Here is a 10,341-nt window from a genome sequence, read left to right on the forward strand (position 1 = left end):
AAGACTATAAGCCCCAGAATTCCCCAGGCAGCTTGACAAGCAACAGTGTTTCATCTTTGCATCAGGAGGGTCCTCCTAAGCTTGTGGTGCTGTAGACTTTTTGCCCTGTAACTACACTCCTTGCTTTAAAGAACACCCAAATAATCTCAACAACTTGTAATTGGAAGGAGGGAAATTGGGAAGCTAGGCAAGTAAGCATAGCAGGTTATGAGAAATTGGCTGAAGAAGTGGGAAATGGCACCCTGCCAGGAAATACAGCCAGAGTGGTGTAGTGGTTTGAGGGTTGGACTATGGAGACCAGGGTTCAATTCCCAGCTTGGCCATGGAAACCCACTAGGTGACTTTGGTCAGGTCACATGCTCTCAGCCTCAGAGGGAAGCAAAGCCAAATCTTTCTGAACAAATCTTGCCAAGAAAACCCTATGGAGTTTATCACATGGGGGACAATCAAAAGTATAAACGGTGATTAACCCATCATAATCCTGCAATTGCACTAATGGTTTTCATACAATGTTGTGTTCAAAGAACAATTATCCTAGGAATAATCCATGATAATCATGTAATTGCGCTAAACACAGCATCAACGTGATTACATTGCCATTATCCCGTGAATAACCAGGCAAGAAACAGCAGCAAATCATTCATGGGATTTTTCTGTGAATGGCTTTTTGTTGTTTATTGCCTGGTTATTTCCTGGTTATTCATGGGATAATGGCTCTTATGTTAATCCCGTTTTAATCCCGTTTTAATCTCAAGTTGCGCAATTTTGACAAGTTAATCACCCAATTTTCCTGCATGTGATACTCCTAGGATAGGTTCATCCTATGCTAGGTTGAAGTTGGAAACTAGTTTGGAATACACCTTTATTAGAATGAATAATAAGACAGGAATTTAAAATTCTATAGTAAGACATTTCAGCTTTAAACACAGTGTATTTTGATTCAAAGCACATGAAGAAAGTGAAAGCCAAAACATGGTGCTACAGCCATTTAATATGTCTATGGAGTTTATCACACGAGAGGGAATTGGCCAAATCTTGTGCAGAAAGGGGATTTAAATCCACAAAAGCGGGATCATTTTCAGGCATATTGAGCATTAATCCAAACTTAACCTGCACAGAAAATGGACAAATCCCACAAAAGTGGGATCGTTTTCCGACACATCAGGGGCATTGAGCATTAATCTGATATTAACCCTCACTGAAAGTGGACAAAATTGGCTGCTTTTTACTTTGGGAATTTTTTTGATAGTAAAAAGCGGCCGATTTTGCCCACTTTCTGTGTAGTAGTTAATGTCAGATTAATGCTCAGTGCCCCAGTGTGTCTGAAAACGATCCCGCTTTTGCGGGATATTCCTGGAATTTAAATCCAGTTTCTGCACAGGATTTGGGCACTTAGCCTCCCATGTGATAAACTCATTAGTTGTTACTCACTGTAAGACATGGATGTAGAATTACTAAACTGTGTAAATAGTGTGACACTTGCTTGGCTTGGGTTTCTCCATATGTCACACTTAACATCATATGCAATTGTTGTACTGTAGCTCCTTTTGACTCAGTTGTTGGCCAAGGAACAAGCACCTTTTGAAAGGATTTTGCAGCTGATGTTTTGGTTCATTTACCAAACACAAATACTTACAAGATTGCGCCTTTCTTCCTTTTTCTCTGCAGTACCAGTGGTCTATGAAAATTATTATAACTCACAGAAGAATGCAGTGCCGGGAAAAAGTCAAGCTCCAGCAACCGGGAGGTAAGAAGGAAGGCATTGTTGAAACTTAATGAATTACTTATATTTAGCTTGATTATATCTGCTCTGTCTTTATATTGCCTTACAATAAGGTCACAATAGGTACAATATATTTGATGTTACAGTACTTATGCCATGATGTACAACTCTGAATGCTAAATGAAGCAGACAGCCTGGGATCTTCAGACTCCTAACTTACAGGGGTGGTGTGAACCTTTTATACTTCCTGCAGTATAGAATCTCAGCTAGGATTACAATAAATACCAGATGCACCGCTCTGAAAAGTTGGGACACTGGCAATGCTGGCGAGGGTATTATGGGAGTGGCAGTAAAAAAGTAACTTTTCCCTTTTTTAAAATAGGGTTTCTCAACTAGGGTTCCCTGGAATCATAGGGTTTTGTGAGAGGTTGCTAAGGATTCTATGAAAGATTGTGAATGGGGAGGATCCCACTTTCTTTGCGTTGTAGACATAATAAATTTTATGCAGGGATTCCTTCCTGAACATTATTTCAAGGGTTCCTCCAGGGTAAAAAGGTTGAGAAAGGGTGCTCTAAAACCTGGGCTTTATTAGTTGTTCTGTTTTTGGCCAGCTTTCAAAGAAATCAGCCATAAACGTGGTTGTCTTTCTCTTCCTGTGCTTTTATTTTCCTTCTGTTGTTACACTCTAATATCATTTTATGTAGTGGCATACACACTGCAGAATTAATGCAGTTTGACACTGCTTTAGCTGCTATGGCTCAATGCTGTGGAATTCTGGGATTTTGTGAGGGATTTAGCCAAGAGCTCTGGTGCTCCAACAAACTACAAATCCCAGGATTCCATAGGATGGAGCTATGGCAATTAAAGTGATGTCATACTGCCTTAATTCTGCAGTGTGGAAGCAGTCTGAGAACCTTTTTCTGTACTTCTGTCATGTTTAAATATAATAAAATTAGATAATAATTTTATTGTCAGTTATACTTATTATTATTGATAATAATAGCAACAATAATGTATTCTCTGTCTCATTTCTCCTTTTCCTCTGCAGGAGGCCACAGTTACCAGTTCCAGCCAGCAGACCAAGTGAGCAAAACTGTTGCCTTTGTGTGAATTGAGATATGCTGATGTTGTCGCTATTTTGGGGAATCTTTCCTTCATGTGTGCCTTTCTTCTCCTTTATAACTTTTGGAATCAAATCAGATCCTACTGCATATGCTGCAACAGATGCATGGAACAATTTTGGGTGGGAGGCAGGATGAGAAGGAGTAGCCATAGCTACTTGACCCTTTATCCTCATCCATGTTTAGCTAATTTGTAGAAAATTAATTTTTACCTCCGATGCAAGAAAAAATTGTCACCGAATTTTAAAAAAACGTTAAAGAGTAGCAGTGTTATTTTGATTAACATTTGTTGCTACTTTAATGCATTGTCTCCTGTAATTTTAGTAATTTTAATGATTTTTAAAAATGTAGGACTAAATCCTGTTGTTAATCACAACTTGAACAAAGGCACATTGACTGAATGAGAACTTGTGTCAATGCTTATGTAACTGCCATTGATTAAATGGGGTTACCCTGGTTGGGACAATCTTTTGGATTTAAGGCTCAAAGATTTAACAAATCACTTAACACATTTAAGAATGAATAACGTTGAGTCTGCCTTATCCGAAATTCAGAAATCCAAACTATTCCAAAATCCAAAATGGTTTGCAAGGTGGCTGAGATAGTGATACTTTTGCTTTCTAGTGGTTCAGTGTACACAAATTGTTTCAAGCACACCATTGTTAAAAATGTTGTGCATAAAATTACTATGTGTATAAGGTGTATATGAAACATAAATGATTTTCATGTTTAGACTTGGGTCTCATCTCTAAGATATCTCATTTTGTATATGTAAATATTTGAAAATCCAAAAAAACTTCAAAATACAAAATACTTTTGTAATTAAATTAAATTAATTAATTACTGCAATTCAACTAATTAATTACTGTTGTAAGCTGCCTTGAGTCCTGAACTGGGGAAAAGGCAGTAAAGAACAATAATAGCAATAATAATGTAACATAGGCGGGATACAAACCGCCGCTTTGTGGCGCTTCCCCACCGCCGTCATTTGCTCCGTGCGGGAGCCGCAGCAGCCAAACCGCGCGACTCCCGCGCGGAGCAAAAAAGAAGCTCCATTTCGGAGCTTCTTTCTGCGGCGCATCTATGACGTCGCGAGGCGCCTGGCGCAGACTCGCGACGTCATAGGCGCCGCGACACGTACTGGACGCACAGCGTCCAGACGTGTCGCGGCGCCGCGACACGTCTGGCGCTGTGCGTCCAGTACGTAAAGATGGCGGCGCCCATGTAGAAGGGGCGCCGCCATCTTGTACGTATAGGATACGTATGGGTTAGGGGGGTGCGGAAGCACCGCCCCTTCCTAACCCTGTACGTATCCTATACGTACTAATGGCGGTGTGTATCCCGCCATAGTTTCTCGACATTCCGAACAAGGTTTTCATTTTTCTTGGGAATCAGTGAATGTTACATACAGATGGAGGCTATCCATTCATGCTCATCGTTATTTGGTTTGTTACATTACTAATTTATTATTAATTGTGTTTTTTTCAGTGGATTCAGAGTACTCTACTGTGGATGGTTTAGTTTGATACCTCACACTAGCCTAGAAATGTAAGTTTTAAATTTATACATATTTATATATTGTATATGGTAACAACAGCTAGATTGCTTTATGCAGAAAAAGTGGAAATTACACCAAATCCCTTCATTAGAAGAATGTTGGAAAAATTATTAGACATGAGAGACGTAGATAGTGATAAAAAAAAACCTAAAAGACAAAAATGAAAATAATAAAGAGATTGAGATTTAGTAATTGAATACTGGAAAAAGCCAAAGGGGGGAAAAAAATCAGGACTGAATAATTAGTGAATCAATAGGGATGAACAGTGGATATTATATAAAGGATACATAGCAAACATAAGAAAGATAAAGAAAAAAACGTGCAAAGATCAGGTTAAATAATAAAGGGTAAGATATCATGGCATAGAGAACTGAATTAACCACGCAAGAAGGATTAATCAATAGTAATAGATAAAGAAATGATGTTTCTATTTAACTGATAATAAGTATTTGTGAATAAGAAAGATTTAGGTTGGAACAAGATACAGTTAGACGTTATATGGCATATACAGATAGTCTTAGCATGAATGTAGGTAATGTATGGAAGGATAGATGTTTGTTTGTATGGTTTGTATGTCAGTATTATATTGTATTGAATGTATTGTGTTGTATGGAGTGTTGTTAGATTGTTTGTTTAGTAAATGTGTTAATATTTTGTATTTGTATTGGTATAAGAATAAAGAATTAAAATAAATATATTATACATATTTAATACAACAACACACACATTTAATATATACACATATATGTGTATATATATTGAGAATGGGATTTGTTTGGAGTAAAAAGTATGCCATCCTGGATTTGTAGTTCTATGGGATAATACGTTCTCTGCCAGAGTACTTTGTTGCCTCCCCAAACTGTACATCCCTGGATTCCATGGAATGCAGCCTAGAGGAGAATCAGAGTGCTATAATTGTGGGGTGCAAAACGTGTTCACTAAATATTGTTGCACTTCTAACACGTTTATTTGCTCACAATATACATCTTTTCCACAGATCTTGGTGTTTGTTCCCCCAGTTGTACCTCCATGAGGAAAGCTGTAAGGAAGAAAAGCGTGTGCTTCCTAATTTACTTTTTTCTTTCGCTGCAGTAGTTCTCTCTCTCTTTCTTTTTAAAAGAGATCATTCTTGCTTCATAGAGGACACATAAAAAAAGGTCAAGACTTCTTGGCAACAAACTCTGCAGACTGAAAATTTCATTTCAAGGAAGTGCAGGTAGAAGCACAGCAGTTTTTGGAGGTGTGTTTGGACTTCCACATGGCTATGGAACTCATAGAGTGCCTCAAGCAACTTGCAGTCCTCTACCTTGCTACCTCACAGGTTGTGTGAGGACAAAAGAGATAATCCAGTTATCTTGTCTCATTTGAAGGAGTGGACAGTACTGTGAAAACTAGTTCTCATCACATGAGCCTAAGGGGGAGGGGTATGCATTGAGATGGCTTTTCTGTTCTTTTTTCTAAAGGTATTTGTCCTGTGCTGCGAAGCTTAGGCAGAAGGATGAAGAAGCCTAAATTATCGTAGCATAAATCAAAATATTAAAAAATGACAGCACTTGTATGTAGCACTTGAATGATGTATGGGAACCACGCAACCAATATTCAGAGCATTAATCTTCTGCAATATATGTGGACTCTGAACTCTGGGGCGCAGAACTCAACTTCCTGAGAATCCTTTAAACTAGAAACAGAAAACTAGTGGTTGCTAGTCCTCATGGTTTTTTGAAAGATGGAAACGTGTGGCAGCCAGGCCTTGACATTTAAAGAAGCCACACATTCTTCTCATTCCCTTTGGAAGGTGGGGAATACAGGCCCCCAGAGTTGTTGGTTACAACTCCCAGATTTCATCTCCATTAACTGTGTTACTAGGGCTCCTGGGATTTACAGTCTAACAACACTGGAGGCCCTATGGTTCACACCTAGAGCCTTTACTCTCCTTCCTCTAATATCCCATTTCATCTAACTCCAGCACCCCACTCCTTGGAGGCAAGATCGTGTTTGAAGATTATTCTTTATAAATGATGTGGAACCTTAGAAAACAGCAGTGTTGTTGTTGCTGATGGGTATAATGTAATTACCGGTATCAACACAGATTTCTTTTCTATTTACTAGATTTTTTATCTTTGCTATATGCCCCTAGATTTTACTCTCAACTTATCTACAGTCATAGCAAATCCATAATTTTGGCCAACGTTGCCCTCGACTTTACATGAGGTCTACTTATAGTCGAGTAAATGTGGTAAATAAATTAGCTTTCTCGAGACCGGATGAGTGATATTTTGTCTGCTTCAGACCCCGAACCCACACAGCATATTTTTAGACAGGAGGTGTATCCATAGATGCAGATCTGTGGATACGGAGGCCAACTGTATATTGGTAGAAGAAGAACACACTGCTCTCTGCCTGCTGTCAGATTTGATGGGGATTGTGGCAAGGACAAATTCTGTGGGGAATAGACTACATGTGGGGTCATGGGTGCATGGGTCAAATGTGTCTTCTCAACCCTGAGAGGTTGTCTGCCTCTGCCCTGGAGCTATGAGAGAGGGATGTGTGTTTAATTTTCCATTCTCTGGCAATCTATGCCACTATTCCAGACAAACCCATATTTCTATGAATCCTCCTACTGCGAAGCACCGTGTTCAACAGGATGAAGCAAAGCAAAACAATGTCAAGAAACTTATAAAATTCAACAGAGATATGGATATAAAATAAGAAAACCTTCGCTTATTCTTAGGACAGGATGCGAGAGAGTAGAGAAGGTCAGTGCCACATATTAACTCTGCTTTACACCAGGAGATGGTCTTAATAAGAGTTAAACAGTACACATTAATCCACATAGTCGACCCGGGTTTTGGGGCATTTCGAACAAATACACTTATACATGAGTATGTACAGTAAGCAAGTTAGATAGAAAGAGTAAAGCATAGGTCCATCAATCACACTCCAGTCTTAGCAAATGTAAATGTATTAAAACAAAGAAAAAGCCATACAGACAGGATGGCTAGAGGCCATGCGCGGCCTGCAAGGCAAAGAATGCTTTGTGGCTAGCATTTGTATATTGTTGCCTTCTTCTACAATCGCTAGAAATACCAGTCATCACTACTACAGAGTTTGGTCCAAGGAAGGGGGAGAAGGTTCCCATGCAGTTAAGCAAATTGTTATCCAATTCCAGTGCCCGGATGGGCTAGATAGAACATTTTATCTCTTGGCATGGATGTCATCTCCCACCTCCCGTACCATCTCACTGCAAGGGAGAATTTCCTTGACCCATTTTCCATGAGGTAAACAACGCTATCGCGCAAAGCCTGAACCACACATTACTGAAACCCTAGCCCTAACTTATCCTCTTGTATATAATGGGACTGAGGCATCCACATTTTTTATCCACAGGGGTCTGGAAAAACCCAGTGGAAACCAAGGTCCAACTCAGTTGCAGACGCACAAATCAAAAAAAAAGTTTTGGGACTTGTGTTTTAGAATTGCTTCAAGCTCCAAGTGAGGGCTGCTGGGCAGTCTCGTGGCTAACTCTTGGTAGATCTCTGGTGGAGAAATGTCTCCCCACATCTCTGGAATCCAAATGTTGGCATGAGAGCGCACATTGGAAACACAAGCAGTACAATCAATTGCAAGAACTGATTCTGCATGTTGATTTTGTTGTTGTATGTTATGTGTAAGTTTTGATGTTACTGTAGCTTTCGAAATGATTTTACTAGGAACTTTATCACATGGGGGAAATCGAGGGTTTAAACCGTGATTACCATGAAAATCACACAATCGCGATTAACATTTTCACACACATTGTGTTAAAGACATTACCCCAGGAATAATAGGCAATAAACGCAACAAATTCAAGGATTTCCCCGTGTGATTTTTACTGTTTATTGCTGTTTATTCCTGGGAAATGGCACTTTAATTGCTATGTCGTGTTGAAAATGTAATTGCAATTGTCATTTTATGGGATAATTGTGTTAAACCCCCAATTTCCCCGTTGTAAATAGTTGAGAAAGCAGTATATCATATACCGATGATGGTGATTCTCTTATTAATTTCCCCCCTTGCCCTTCTTACAACTGTGTGATTTGTTTATGTGACTAAATGAAGAGCATGGACTGCTCCTTGCGCTGATGGTAATAAAACATGACTTGAAAACAAAGTGTGAAAGTTATGTCCTTGAACTTAATGCCTGTGTCACAGTTCACATTTGTTATTTCAGGCATTGTTCCAAAGTCCTTTAAGTCTGGTGTAATCATAGCTTGTATAATCTTTGTTAGTGAATATAAATAGCTTTCAGAAAAGGCTGAGCTGAGAGTGAGTGGTTTGTGGCTGATATGTAGTTGAAGTAAGCCTGCTGGAATCAAGCCAGCCACTGCCATGCTGATAGGGATTCTGGTAGTTGCATTCAAAAAGTAACACCCAATCAGGGCGATTACTTTGGAGGTTGTTACCCAAAGAAGGTGGGAGGACTGGTGGATCCTCACCAAAAGTGACATCATCTTTAAAATTTTTGGGAAGCATCAGGATGCTTTGTGATAGTCTGGGTACCTGAGGATTGTTTCCATCTATTTAGTCATTCCCAAAACACCTGGAGGACATAGTCTGGAAACCTTGATCTATATTTTTGACAGTAAAGGTTTCCCTTTGACAAGATTGTCTAGTCATGTCGTCTGTAAGGGCCATGCCATCTCTGTACTAAAGCCAAAGAGCCAGCATTGTCTGAAGACTACTCTGTGTCATGGGCAGATGAATGCATGGCATGCTGTTACCTTCTCCCAGAGTGGTACAGTGGCCCTTGATTACATGGGAGATCATGTTCTGGATCCCCCGCGTATGACAAAATCCACGTATGCTCAAGTTCATTGACTCAAAGGTGGCGTGGCCACATGGCTGCGTGCCCTTGAGAAAATGGGACTTTGTCCCCCCCCCAGCCACCCGAAGCCCACTGCCTTCCTCTCCTCCTCCTCCTCAATCTTTTGCCCTCCTATCGTGAGGTCTGGAGGGCAGGAAGCAGAGCGGCAGAGCTCCACAGTCTGGAAGCCGAAAAACAGATCGCGAGGTCATCCAGCTGGACCACAGCGCTCCTCCAGGAGTGCCATCCTTAGAGCTTCCGGTGGGACCTTACTTCTAGCAAAGGGCACCCAAGCCTCGTGGTTCCTGCGTCCCCGTCGTCAGGCCTGGGCAAGGCCCTCCAACTTCTCACAGCGGTCACAAGGTTCACCCAGGCCTGGCCCGGGGGCAGCAGAACCACGGGCTTGGGCGTCCTTTGCTGGAAGGAACCTGGAAGGAAGCTCCCGAGGGCAGCACTCCAGAGTCCCCATTCCTGGAGGGAACTTTGGGGGGCCCCTTCCTTCCAGGTCTTCCTTCACAGCAAGGAATTCATTCGTGCACATCAGGGCTCTAATAGGACTGATATTATACTTATATCTAGCCTCTTGTGGTGCTTAAGTAGGTGCCATATTTCCAGTCCATCATATCCCCTTGTATTGATGGAAATTATTATAATTACTGTATTTACTCATGTATAAGTCTAGCATTTTAGTCAAAAAATTGACCCAGAAATCTACGTCGACTTATCCACGGGTCAATGTAATACTGTACTTAACCCTGTGAAAGGGAAGGTGTAATCTGTCCTGCAAGCATTGGACTCCCCCCCCCATCCATCCACACTTAGTGTGAGCAAAAAACAGTCTATCCTGATGGAATTTTGTAAGTCTTAGGCATTATTTTGCTTCATATCTCCTGTTACATGCCCCTAAATTTACCCTTGACTTATCCATGGGTCATATGAAAATCCATAAGTTTGGCCCCAAACCTGCCCTCGACTCTACATGAGGTTGACTTTAGTCGGTATGTACGGTAAGCATATTATTATTTGCGTTCTGATGGTATATAAATCCAACAATTAATTATTGCTGTTCAGAGTGGGCCTCATAGGGGGGTGAAGA

At 40.6% G+C, this 10,341-nt stretch overlaps 1 protein-coding gene across 3 annotated transcripts in view; it reads left to right on the forward strand.

Moving 5' to 3' along the window:
• The window catches only part of PSTPIP2 (proline-serine-threonine phosphatase interacting protein 2), a 53,657-nt gene that overhangs the window by 38,617 nt on the left and 4,699 nt on the right, over positions 1–10,341 (forward strand). For all 3 annotated transcript variants that reach the window (XM_042454905.1, XM_042454906.1, XM_042454904.1), the window contains 2 exons: positions 1,669–1,747; positions 2,772–2,806. In XM_042454905.1, the coding sequence (XP_042310839.1) occupies positions 1,669–1,747; positions 2,772–2,806 (114 nt within the window). The remainder of the gene's footprint in view (positions 1–1,668; positions 1,748–2,771; positions 2,807–10,341) is intronic.

The sequence above is a fragment of the Sceloporus undulatus genome, chromosome 2 (assembly GCF_019175285.1).
Source record: "Sceloporus undulatus isolate JIND9_A2432 ecotype Alabama chromosome 2, SceUnd_v1.1, whole genome shotgun sequence".
Lineage (NCBI taxonomy): Eukaryota > Metazoa > Chordata > Lepidosauria > Squamata > Phrynosomatidae > Sceloporus > Sceloporus undulatus.